The following is a 12,500-nucleotide window of genomic DNA, read 5'->3' on the forward strand; positions in this document are numbered from 1 at the left end:
GGGGTATTTTAACGTGCGTGCTTCTTATGTCAGTTTATAGGAATACCGCCGGCTTCCTCATTTGCTCGGCCCCAGCTGACTTACTGACTTGTCCTAAAAAGTGTGAATGACGTCAAGAAAAGGCAGGTTTGGTCTTTATATGTAAATATTTATATTTAAAACAAGGAAGTGAGAGAATACTGGACTGTTGAATAGCATTCAAAGGTCATCAGATTACAATATCAGCTCAATCACAACGCTGCGATAAGAGAGGATGTTAGAGAAGCTGTTCTCGCTTTGAGTTCTTGCAACTTAACTCGTGTCTTTGTAGGACCCGACGATGAGACATTGGACGCTGGTGTTACTCACACAGTCAGATGTTTTCTTTACATCATGTGCCCCTCCTGGCCTGAGAGACCTGGCCTAAGCCGAGATAAGAAACAGAGCTGTATGTAAACAAGCTCACGTGGAATAGCAGCGAGCACAATGACAAGACTGTTATGCTCGTAGTAAACTCCAAACTAAACGTAACTTGGCTTGTTCTCAGTCTGCTGCGAGCAAACGGCGACCGGCTGCAGCTCGAGGTGTTCCTTTAAAGGCACGTTCCCCAGAAATAAGAATAGTTTTAGTTAACTTTGTAAATAAATGTGGCCTGTACCCAATATGGGACGTTGTTAAACAGTTCAATGTCCAACCACACGAGCACATTCTCAAACTCCAGGAGGCCGAATGTACGAGGGTTTGTGTGTGTGTGTGTGTGTGTGTGTGTGTGTGTGTGTGTGCTTTGACCAGATGTACGGTACATATGCCTTTAACTTAATACGATGTTCGATCGAGAGGTTTCTAGGATTGGTCAGAAATGGATGAATGAAGACTTCTCTTTATATCCCAGTGAGTCAAATGTCTCCCTTCACACCCCAGTTTTGCATGAGCCTAACGCGAAAAGAAAATATGCCATCGGCCAACAGCTTGTAATCGTAGCCCCGCCTCTAAAGATGCCAGAGGCTGTGGGTCAAATGCAAACTGGCAACCAGCCGAACTCTGCAGTGAAGCCACGGGTCTCCGGAGCTGTCCTTTCTCTAATGGACTTCTGTATTAAAGGTTCACTCTACGGGACTCAGAGCACATCTACGATTGAGGGATTGTCTCCGCTTAGAGCCGGCGGCTGGCAGCTAACAATGCTAGCAGCTAACAATGCTAGCAGCTAACAATGCTAGCAAATGCGAGTGTTTTTAAAGAGAGATCTGATCTGATCATACCTCTGCTGTGACACACCTGCGAGCTACCATGATCGAAACCCATGATACGTGCAGGCTGGAGATTCACCTCTGACTGCACCTCTTTATCTAACCTGCTAACTACCCACCTCTACTCTAGATGCATCAAACAAAGGAGTTAGCAGTGAGTCCCTCCTGCAGCTCCTTCATGGTTGAACCAGGAGCTATCTGACCTGCACAAGGCTGTTATTGTTAGGAGGCTGTACAAAGTTCTTGTTTCTTGCATAAAGGATACAGATTGAGCCGGGCGCTTTGCTGTGGCATCAACTTATCCTGCGCAGGCATTTCACAAAGGAGATTATCCACGCTGGACTACATTCCTAATGTTTCAGAAGATTGAAACGTGTGATTGGCGTGTGCAAAGGACAGCAAATCAAACCAATCAAAAACAATTCTTTTACACGTTTTATAACTTTGTGACATGAAGTTAAAGTTCTGCCTTTGACCTCCGTCTCTCTCTCAGTCTCTGTCTCGCCCCCCCCCCCCCCCCTTTCCCTCTCTCGCCCTTATTTCCCCATCACCCTCAGCTGTGAAGCATGAATGCCAGAAACACAGAGCTTACAAAGGCGCTCAAGTTCATTTCAGACCATGACAGGACATGCAAGGCGTGGCAGGGGGGGGTGTGTTGTGTGCTGTACATCTCAAGGGTAAAACGTGACTTTCCCCTCCGTTCAGTGGGAATGTGACATTGACAAAATGTTCGCTCTGCCGCCTCCTTCTTACCAGCTCATAAAGGAGCACATGCCAATGTCCACTTAAGTGCCAACACACAGTGTGTGTGTGTGTGTGTGTGTGTGTGTGTGTGTGTGTGTGTGGTGTGTGGTGTGTGGCTCTGGCCCTGGCCAAAAGGTTTGTTTGGGCAAGTGTTGGCAAGGCTGGTCACTCTTCCATTCCCAGCCCTCGAGCCAGTATTATACCGTTCCCACGCATGTTACAGCTGATACCCACCCCCTTAAACACACACACACACACACACACACACACACACACACACACAGCAGCCCATGCATATATACACACAATCTATAATATTCCCTTTAACCACTGGCGCTGTGTGTAAACACAGAGATTACCCACCCCCGAGTCAAGCTGTTTGCTAGCCGGTAAAATATTAGCTTTGGATTGGCGGCTGTCATGAGCTTGGAGGACAGACGGTGTCAGGTGTGTGTGTGTGTGTGTGTGTGTGTGTGTGTGTGTGAAGGAGATTCACAATAATCCCGATGATATGAAGTAATGAGTATGCAAGCATGAACATTTGTGTTTGCGGTGTGGCCAGTTGACGGTTGTCATGAAGCGGTCGGTCATGCGGTCCCTCTGGAATGGGTAACCCTAGACAAGAGTCGGCCTGGAGAGGGGCGAGGGTGTGTGGAGTGCACCGGGAGGTGAGCCAACACCTCGGTGCAGCCTGGAGCAGCTGTCTGTCCACAGAGCAAATATGCAGCTACCGCAGTCATCCCCGCTACAACTAGCACTGTAGTGCTCTGCTGCGGCGGCCGCCTCCTGGGGAGGGAGACTGTTGGCACGGGATGGAGTTCTCATCAACGATATTCATTTATATTTTGGCAACCTGTTGGCCTTCTGAAGTGGCTGTAATGCAAACACAACATGGTGTTATTTCTCGGGGGCTCCAGAAACCTAAAGTTTCTTCTTTACACCCCAGAAAACGTGTTTGGAGCCCAAATGTCAAAAAGAGTTTAATGCAGCTCTGGAAACTTCAGGTGCTGAGCCGGGACACACACGTGACTTATTCAGAACATGTCACTCATGTTTGATTTTAAGGAAAATATATATATTTAAAGCAGTTCCAGTGCGTTCAGAACAGAACAGCAGCCCCCGTTACTTCCACAGCACGGAGTGCAGTGACACGGGTCCCAGTAGGAAACATGGCCACGCTACAGATCTGAGCTTTTCCATGAACCTGGAGAGTTCTGTACTCTGGTAGCGTGACAGATACACAAAGGCACTATTTACTATTCTAGAGGTTTCTGAACATTTAAGTGTGTGTGTGTGTGTGTGTGTGTGTGTGTGTGTGTCCACGTGCGTTTCTCACATGACTGGTAGCAGTGGTATCAGGCTGGTGATATGGAGCTGGAACATGGTTATCGGTGTATTTACACACACACACACACACTCTCTGCACCTATCGAACTCTGTGTTTATGTTAAACAGAATTGTGCTTGTGATGTCACGTTGTGATGACATAATTGCAACATTATATTGGTACAAATGTTGGACGGTTGTTTACGATGTTTCTTTTTGTTTGTTCAGAGACGAGGGGCCATCTCCTACGACAGCTCCGACCAGACAGCACTTTACATTCGTATGCTAGGTAAGTGTTTCCCCACTCTCGGTGCATACACACAAGCACTTACAGTAGACACACACGCACACACGCACACACGCACACACACTTCCCAGACATCAGTCGCTTTATCTTCTCCACGATCGTGTTCATTTCTTAACACACACATTGGCTGTAGAGATGCATGTGGACGTTATGAAGAGATGGGGACACGCTCGAGTGCATTGTCCACTCAATCCCTGGCCTTTTAGTAATCTCTCAATCAGAACAGGTTTACATTGTGAGCATCTGCAGTGTCGAGTGCCGGTTTGAAGTTCGACCAGGTTAGGGTTAGTACCCTCAGTGACCCTGAGCAGCTCAGACAACAGCTGAGAGGACGGTGGGCTCGAAGCTCTGCCAGAAATGCATCCAGGAAGCAGCCGGAGCAGTCTCTGCTTCCTAATCAATCAGGCCATTGAAGATAATGGTGCAATTAGACCCCTGACATCAGTGTACCCCACACGGATGTGCCCCCGCATGCAACTTCTGCCATCTTAATTGATAAATCAGATAGCGTTTGGCTGAGCAGCACCACGGAAAGTGGAGTTGCTCAAAGTGTTCTCCTGTCGGTGGCGTTCAGAGATGTGGGATTGCTGCTGTGAAGCGTAGTGAGTAGGCAGGGAGCGCTGAGGGCTTCACTGAACGTCTCTGTTTACTGGAGCGTTCACATAATATTGTGATACTTTCCGTTACTCGACCGCTGCCACGTGCGTCTCATCACAGCAACAGCAACTTATTGAGCTCTCTGAAGGAGCTTTAGCTTTGTCATGTGTGATGGCCGTCTCGTATGTCACCGGCATAAAGCATAAAGTATATCTTATATTAACTTGAGTGTAATGCAGCCTGGGTTCAGTCATAGCATCATGACATGACCTACATCCACCAGCACTAATGCACCGCAGGAGAAACATGGACCCTGTGACTCAGAACACACTAATCACACACACACACACACACACCTTAGCCTGAACACATGCAGATTGATGTGACACATGTATATTCATGTACTCTCCACATTCTTACCGACAACTTTGCAAACGGCATCTTTGTGCCTTGAAATGTAATTCTTTTGAGTTTTGTGTGGCTAAAAGTAAGTTGAGCGAGTCTGTTAGAAAAGATTTAGTCGTACAGCTCTGCAGATGTGTTCTGTTCATTGTCCTTGTGGCACTTAAGCAAGACCACGTCCGGTGTATGATGCGTGTGAATATTACTTCTACGACTACATTCAGTCACTTGGATGGTGAGCAAATAAGTGCTGCTTTCTTCTAGGAGATGTGAGAGTGAGAAGTCAGGTTGGATTTGAACCGGAACGAAGAAGCTCCCACCCGTACCTGTGCATCGACTTCAGAACTCTTCACAGTGAGTAGCCGATGACATCGTGTGTGTGTGTGTGTGTGTGTGTGGTGGACATTTTGACCCAGAAGTAATCCTACCTCATGCTGACGTGTTTCCAGATGGCAGCGACGGTTTATTCAGACGCGGTGCTTTTGTGTGTGTACGAGTGTGTGTGTGTGTGTGTGTGTGTGTGTGTGTGTGTGTGTGTGTGTGTGAGAGACCACTGACAAAGCATGTCTGCTGTGTGATCCCAGACGAAAGGCTTACGAGGGGGCGGCTGTGTCAGCAGCGACTGTTTGTATATCGCTGTGTTGGTGTCACGTCCCCACCGACCCAAATGATTCTCAGAGCCTAATGAACATTTACCAAAAACATTGTTACATATTGTATCTATAAATGTGTGTGTGTGTGTGTGTGTGCAGCACGGCTGGGCTATGGGTCCATGTCAGCGAGCTCTTCTCCTGAGAGGAGGGTCCACAGACTGCTCAGCTTCCAGAGGTACCTGCACTCGTCCCGCCTGCTGCGGGGCATCCCCCAGCAGATCCCCCTCCACATCCTGGATGAAGACTACACTGGACAGGCCAGAGTATGGACCCCATAATAAGACTCATAAAATGCACATGTTCAGACTTTACATCACTAATTCTGTGCTCTGCTTCTCCCCCCCCCCCCTCTCTCTCGCAGTGCATGCTGGAAAAAGTCGGGAACTGGAATTTCGACATCTTCCTCTTCGATAGGTTGACAAACGGTATGTAAAATATGATCTGAGACGTCAGACACAGAATGGACGCAGCACTGAGAGCGTTGACGCAGGCTTAGACTAAATGTTACCAATGGTGCCATCTTGTTCCTCTTGTCCAGGAAACAGCCTGATCAGCCTGACCCTCCACCTGCTCAACCAGTATGGCCTGGTGGAGCTCTTCCAGCTGGACATAGTCAAACTGTGGAGGTTCCTGGTCATGGTCCAGGAGGACTACCACAGCGACAACCCCTACCACAACGCTGTCCACGCTGCAGACGTCACACAGGCCATGTACTGCTACATGCGGGAGCCCTTGGTGAGACATGAGAAGTGTCTGCATATAGTTTCAATATGTTGTATTTGAAATGCTCACTCATCATAATATTTGTTGTGACTGCAGCTTGCCAAGTCTCTGACCTCCTGTGACATCATACTGGGAATCCTCGCAGCCGCCACACATGACCTGGACCATCCTGGGGTCAACCAGCCTTTCCTCATCAAGACTGACCACTATCTAGCGACACTCTACAGGGTAACGCCGCTAACAGTCCCTTCCTTATGCACGCAACACATCATATGATTTATTGACTGTTTCATGTTTAATTGTGCAGAATACCTCAGTTCTGGAAAACCACCACTGGAAGTCAGCGGTGGGCCTGCTCCGAGAGACGGGGCTGTTCTCCCACCTGCCTGCCGAGGACAGGTGAGTCTGACTCTGATGCAGCGTTAGCATGAAGCGCAGCGTTAGCATGAAGTGCCGCTTTAGACACTAGTTGAAAGGTTGTACAAGTTACTGCAGAAAATACTTCTGATTTAGTTCATAGAAGAAATGCCTTCAGGTTGTGCTGGGAAGCTTTATGAATACAGCCCCCGATCAACTTGTCTTTCGACCCCTCAGCCTGAAGATGGAGAGGGAGTTAGGCTCCTTAATCCTGGCCACCGACATCAGCAGACAGAATGAGTACCTGTCCAGGTTCCGCAGACACCTGGACCAGGAGAACCTGAGCTTGAGCAACGGCAGCCACCGTCACTTCATCCTGCAGGTCGGTTACCTCCTCCGTCACACACACGCACAACTTCTGCGTCTCAGTGAAACGGCGAGCTGTGAGTGAAATGTTCTCCTCCCCACCCTGCACAGATGGCTCTGAAGTGTGCAGACATCTGTAACCCCTGCAGACCCTGGGAGCTGAGCAAACAGTGGAGTGAGAAAGTGACCCAGGAGTTCTTCCAACAAGGTTATCATGTTTCCTGCTGCCTGCTGTTTTATTGTTTGACGTGTTCTCTCTTCCCTTTGTTCTTTCTGTGTTTGTTCTCTGCAACAAAGCCGCTCTATAATAGTAGAACATGTGTCTCGTATATTGATTATAGTTTGGGATTCTTTTAGGAGACATTGAGAAGAAGCACAAGCTTGAAGTCAGCCCAGTTTGTGACCGAGAGATGAACACAGTTGGCAACATTCAGATGGGTAAGTGTGTGTGCGTGTGTGTGTGTGTGTGTGTGTGTTGAACAGTGGAAACGGCGTCTTGTGATCACGTCTGGCCTGGCGGTTGAGGATCGGGGGAGAGTCTCTTTAAGAAAATGTTTTTCTTTTCAATATATAGAGTTACAGTAGGAAAATGGATCCACATGTCGGGTATGAAAGACCCGACGTGAACACTGTAAGAGGATTACTTGATTAGGAATGAGTGTGTCCCGAGCGTTTGGATCCACAGAAGCAGTTTCCACTGTATCCAGCGTTCCCTTATAACCCGTCTCCCACCTCCTCTTTCCCCGTCAGGCTTCATGACGTACGTGGCGGAGCCGCTGTTTGCAGAGTGGACCCGCTTCTCCGACACCCGTCTGTCCCAGACCATGCTGGGCCACATGGGGCTGAACAAGGCCAGCTGGGGCAGCCTCCAGCAGGAACAGCCCCCCGTCTCCGTGAAAGCCGAGCCCAGCTCGCCCGGCACCGACGCAGAAGGCGGCGCCGCTGCCCGGAGAGACGGCAACACCGCTACAGGAGGAACCAGCTCCAAAGAATTACCTCAGGGAAGCAGAGAATCCTGACACTCCTCGTGTGCCCTTTCACCTCAACCTCCCGACCCCTGACCCTCACCACACACTGGGGGGCCGGGTGGGGCATACAACTTCCTGCAGCCCTTCCGCTGCCCCACCTGATCCTAACCCATGTTTATGTTTCGTTGCTTTTGCCTCCCATCTTGATAAACCACTGATTTTATTTAATTTATTTAATTTTTAATTCCTCTTTTTTCCTTTGCATAGAGCAATACATAGATACCTCATTTGGCTACTGCTGTATTTTCTTTTATTTGCTTTGTTTTATTTATTTGTCCACTGTAGTTTTGGCATTACTGACTGAACACACTTGTGTTTGTTGGTGAACCTTGAGGGGAAAGCAGAAGAAGAACTAAAGAACCTTTTGGTTCTGGTATTTTTGAAGTGCCATTTGAAAACAAAGATTTGAAGAATGATCCGAGACGACTGGAGTATCGAGACACGAGACCCTCCTGAGACTTTAAAGTAATGCCGTGTTGCATTCGTATTGAAGATTCTTCCTCATCTTGAAAATGTGACAAGCCCGGTCCGTTTGCTGCCTGTACGAAGACTGTTTACACGTCTCCTTCATCGTCGTTTCGTTCTCTAAAACTGAAGTGAATCATGTCGGGTTTGCCTTGGAAGCACAGAGCCGCTCGTTTGAACTGTCATCCCACTGTTGAAGCCATGAGCAGAACCTTATTCAAACACACCAGATGCCATAAGTAACTCCACCTGTGCTCGTGTCCTTGCACGCCCGATTAACGACGGCGGTGGATGTGCAGCTTCGACCCCGTGAAGGTGTTGTAGACATTAGTCCTTTTCTGGTGACTCTTCCGGCGCTGGTTGAACTCGAGGGGGGGAAGGGTAGCTTCCCTCCCAGACTGGAGATCAGTTACTCACTGCACATGCATCTCACCTGGAACTCCACGCAACTCGCTCAGGGTTTTGCCAGTCTCTTGTGAAGAGGGGAGAAGGGGACTGCGGATGATGCAGGATTGTGTTTGTGTTCCTGGCTAGGATCTACTGAAGGACGCTCTCCCTCTCCGCAGAATGTCTCACAGCCACATGCAACCTAAAAGGACTGCTCGATCGATGCCTTATAACTATGCACAAACTATGCTAAGTGACCAAACCAGCTCCTGTTCCCATCAAGTGCATGGTGTGCTTGTCTTTTGAATGCACTGTCCAATCCCTTTTGCCTTGTTTGTTGTGAGGAACAACTCCAGCTGTCCTTCTTTTGTACGGAAAACAAAATGGTCAAGTGACTTTGAACATTCCATTTCTTTGTTTGGTTCGTCGACTTTGATTCTGTGTAGTGGCACAAATTGTGTTTAAACATTTTTGAAAGATAACAGGTGCTTTTCTTACTTTAGCTGATTTGTATTCTTGCTGTAAGTGCTGTAAGACTGTTGATAAAACTGTTTACAATTTGTTGCGACAGCCATCTTTGGGAAGACTTCAGTGTCGAGCCAGATTTTGTAAAGGCTTTGCTGTATTGACCTTTTTGATACATGCCTGTTGCAGTTACGATTTGAATAATAAAACCTGTTGTTGACAAATGTTTCTTGTGACTTTCACAGTTAAAAGCATGTCGTGCATTAATGATTGAGACGTTAACACTCGATGACGCAATAAACTTTTATTCAGATTTCACAATTCAACAGTTTTGATGGAAGACAAAGAAAATCCTCCCGACGCACTCAGTCCACCTTCCCTTATAAAAAGGTAATACTAGTAGAGTTGACTTGAAGCAGCAACTACTCTTACACGATCAACAGAATATTAAACCAGGCATGAAACTGATGATTACTGGCACAAACATTACGTTCACCTCAGGACCCAGGACGACTTTATTACAGTCGTTTTGTGATAAACAAGCAGCTACACTTGTACGGTGTGTTGGTGAGACCGGTCCTACGTGTTAAAGTGGACACGGAAAGATGAAAGGCAGACGACTGGCATGTCTTTGGCTCTTAATTGCAGATTGTGCTAAAGAGATAAATAATGTCGACTGGGATGCATATTTGAACCAGCAAAAGACACAAGACTGGCGACTGGGACACGACGAACACGGGCTCAAAAGATTAAGAACAATCTTTTAAAAAGCCTCCAGGAATTAATAACGGACAAATCTGCAACTTAATTAGTGTTAAAATCTTAATTATTATTATTCTTAAAGCACAACATAAATAGAAGGATCTCTATCATACATGTATAAACAATACAGCACAATATTCCACAAGTAACAAAGTGCTCGACTGCTCCTGTGGTAGAAGAACTCTTCAGCTCCACAGACCTTAATGCAAACATGACCAACTGATGATGTGGCGATAAAACTAATGTTTTCATGTTCTGTAGTGTTGCCGCCGTCACTCAGGACGGTCTGAGCACAAGCTTCCACACAACACGTTCAGTTAAAGAAAAAGCTATAAGTTATAAAAAGTGCAAAAAACAGATGGTCAAGATGATGTCGGACACGACGCCGTGAGATGATACTCCCTTCAAACTGCAGATATTAAAGAAGGCACTTCAAAGTGTCCGCAGCTCGTCTGCACCTCCGGCTCAGATCAACCTTCTCTTTCCAGTCGATTTCAACATGTGCTGCCCGAACTGTGGAAACAGAAGACACAATGAAGCACGCGAGTTACGTTTCCAGAGGTGACAGAAGAACGTGCGAGAACGGACCCTGACATTCCACCTTCAGAGAAGTGTTCTACGGTGTTAATCAAAATCACATTTACAAACGCACTGAGGAGTATTTAAAGGTTGATTTCGTGGCGTCTGTGAGCTTGTTTGAGATAACAGCGATAGATCGCGTCTCTCACCAGAGGGGTTTCGGTTCGAGGTTTCACTTCTGGAACGGGGAGTTTGAAATCCTCCGTGTCTCCTGGTTCACTGTCGTGTCGATAGCGATGGGCAAACTTGCGTTTCAAGGCCTCGGCGATGAGAGATGCGGCATCTGTAGGATCGCTGAACTTCACTCTGGCATCACCTTCCGCTGGACGACTACGAAAAATACAGTCAAGCAATTACAAATGAATAGATTCTTGTGTGTGGTGTCGTTCTCACCATAAACACGGTTAGCTGGGATACACTTCTATCATCTTCAAAAACATGTGTGCTCATTGATTTACTCTTTTACCTTTTGACTGATCGCAACTTGACTTTGCCGATGTCCTTCAGGACATCGAGCATGCTGGGGACTTCTGCTGGCCTTGAATCCAAAACGGTCTGGCCATCTGTCTTCTTCCCCCTGCGCTCCTTTATCAAGTCAATGGCAGAAAATGTCCGCTGGAGGCTTGAGGGTGGCGGCAGTGGAGGAGGAGGCGGTGGGGGAGGCGGTGGAGGAGGGGGAGGTAGGGTGCCACAGGGGGGAGGTGGAGGTGTCCATGTGGTAGCAGCTGAGGTGACACAAAGGAAAGAACAATCTTGAAGCTGTGCGACGTGTGAAGCTCTGCTGCCATCTAGAGGAGGTTTTATGTTACTGCAGCGGAGCAAATCGAGGAAAACAAATCAAGTCTGAAAACTAAATACCTGGCTGCGTGCTCTTCTCCTGAGCCAATACGATTTGTGCTATCTGATCTCTGAGTTTGGCAAGTTCTGTCTCCAGTGCACCGATCTTCTGAATGGCCTCATCGTTGGTGTTTGACGACCCCTGGGGGTCCGGCGGCCCCTGATGCAGGCTCGGTAGTGATCTCTGGCGGGATAAGAGTTTCCTCTGAGGATCAGGCTGGTTGGCTCGAAACACGAGCCCTGCTGGGATCACTGACCTGTTTCAAAAAGACACAATCACCTTTGTTTTAGACCCGACTCAGAGGAACGAGAACATTCTTACATGTTAAACTGCAATTCTCCCCCTTGAAGATGTTAGCAGACAGATCACTACGCTGCTCTCACCTGGGTCTGCCCAGCGAGTATTCGTCGTCCTCTTCATCCTCGTCGAGCCAGGCGACATCAGCCAGAGACGCCACCAAACCATTCTGCCTCTTGGCGCCAATCAGGATACCTGCGTCCTCACTGTACGGATACAGCTGTCAGGGAGAGAGCAGACATGTTCACATTTTGGAGAAAGAAACATGCCAGAGAACAGCAGGATACATAACATTTCAACAACTATTAAAAGGAGGTAATAGAAAAGGAAAAATAAGGAAATGAGGGCAGTTCAGAGGGAGGGGGTGAGGAGGGAACCTGTGCAACGTTAATGAAAGGTTCAGGTAGCTCAGTGATCAGCTGAAGGTGTTTCAACAAACTGACCTAAAGCAGACACACTGCATTCCTCAAAGCTAAGGAGGGGAGCTGGAGACTGAAGAGAAGAAGAGAAAGCACAGTGTTGAAAAGGAAAGGAAAAGCAATTCAGTATTTAAAATAGCATGCCACCAAATTAAAATCTCAAAGTTTACTTTATAAAAGTTCAAACATTTCTGGACACAGAAGTCAGTGCTCTGAGGATAAGAAAGTATCTCTGGTCACATGACCGAGTCCGCTCTGTTTATGGTTCATAAATGGAAACAGAAACAAAAGCTGGAAGACGGGCTGTGATGCGTTGCCACTTTGCTTCGACACCAACAGTGAGGAGAGGCAGAAGAGGAGACTAGGAGACTAATTATAACAAAGATTTTTACACAACACTATAAAAAAGATGATCATGGTAACAAGCCCTCACCTGAAAATGAACCCTGGGGCAGGGTTGAATAGGAAGACTAGAAGCTATTCTCCTCACAATACTTCTTGAGGACCCATAGGGCTTGGCTGATCCAGAAGCCTGCAAAACAAAAGAACAATGTGCCAC

The 12,500-nt window shown here is 47.4% G+C and overlaps 2 protein-coding genes across 5 annotated transcripts in view; one reads left to right on the forward strand and one right to left on the reverse strand.

The window, feature by feature from the left end:
- The window catches only part of pde7a (phosphodiesterase 7A), a 16,242-nt gene extending 6,971 nt beyond the window's left edge, over nt 1-9,271 (forward strand). The window contains exons 2-12 of one of the 2 annotated variants that reach the window (XM_029457641.1): nt 3,525-3,585; nt 4,867-4,956; nt 5,355-5,518; nt 5,617-5,680; nt 5,794-5,990; nt 6,075-6,206; nt 6,286-6,377; nt 6,573-6,717; nt 6,813-6,909; nt 7,059-7,139; nt 7,452-9,271. In XM_029457641.1, the coding sequence (XP_029313501.1) occupies nt 3,525-3,585; nt 4,867-4,956; nt 5,355-5,518; nt 5,617-5,680; nt 5,794-5,990; nt 6,075-6,206; nt 6,286-6,377; nt 6,573-6,717; nt 6,813-6,909; nt 7,059-7,139; nt 7,452-7,720 (1,392 nt within the window). In that variant the 3' untranslated portion in view covers nt 7,721-9,271. The remainder of the gene's footprint in view (nt 1-3,524; nt 3,586-4,866; nt 4,957-5,354; nt 5,519-5,616; nt 5,681-5,793; nt 5,991-6,074; nt 6,207-6,285; nt 6,378-6,572; nt 6,718-6,812; nt 6,910-7,058; nt 7,140-7,451) is intronic. The other variant, XM_029457642.1, reaches the window with a different exon arrangement.
- Nucleotides 9,272-9,335: 64 nt separating this feature from the next.
- The window catches only part of mtfr1 (mitochondrial fission regulator 1), a 4,175-nt gene continuing 1,010 nt past the window's right edge, over nt 9,336-12,500 (reverse strand). For all 3 annotated transcript variants that reach the window (XM_029457643.1, XM_029457644.1, XM_029457645.1), the window contains 6 exons: nt 12,375-12,473; nt 11,609-11,742; nt 11,246-11,481; nt 10,854-11,112; nt 10,537-10,717; nt 9,336-10,321 (listed from right to left, as the gene is read on the reverse strand). In XM_029457643.1, the coding sequence (XP_029313503.1) occupies nt 10,274-10,321; nt 10,537-10,717; nt 10,854-11,112; nt 11,246-11,481; nt 11,609-11,742; nt 12,375-12,473 (957 nt within the window). In that variant the 3' untranslated portion in view covers nt 9,336-10,273. The remainder of the gene's footprint in view (nt 10,322-10,536; nt 10,718-10,853; nt 11,113-11,245; nt 11,482-11,608; nt 11,743-12,374; nt 12,474-12,500) is intronic.

Source organism: Cottoperca gobio, chromosome 20, assembly GCF_900634415.1.
Source record: "Cottoperca gobio chromosome 20, fCotGob3.1, whole genome shotgun sequence".
Taxonomy (NCBI): domain Eukaryota; kingdom Metazoa; phylum Chordata; class Actinopteri; order Perciformes; family Bovichtidae; genus Cottoperca; species Cottoperca gobio.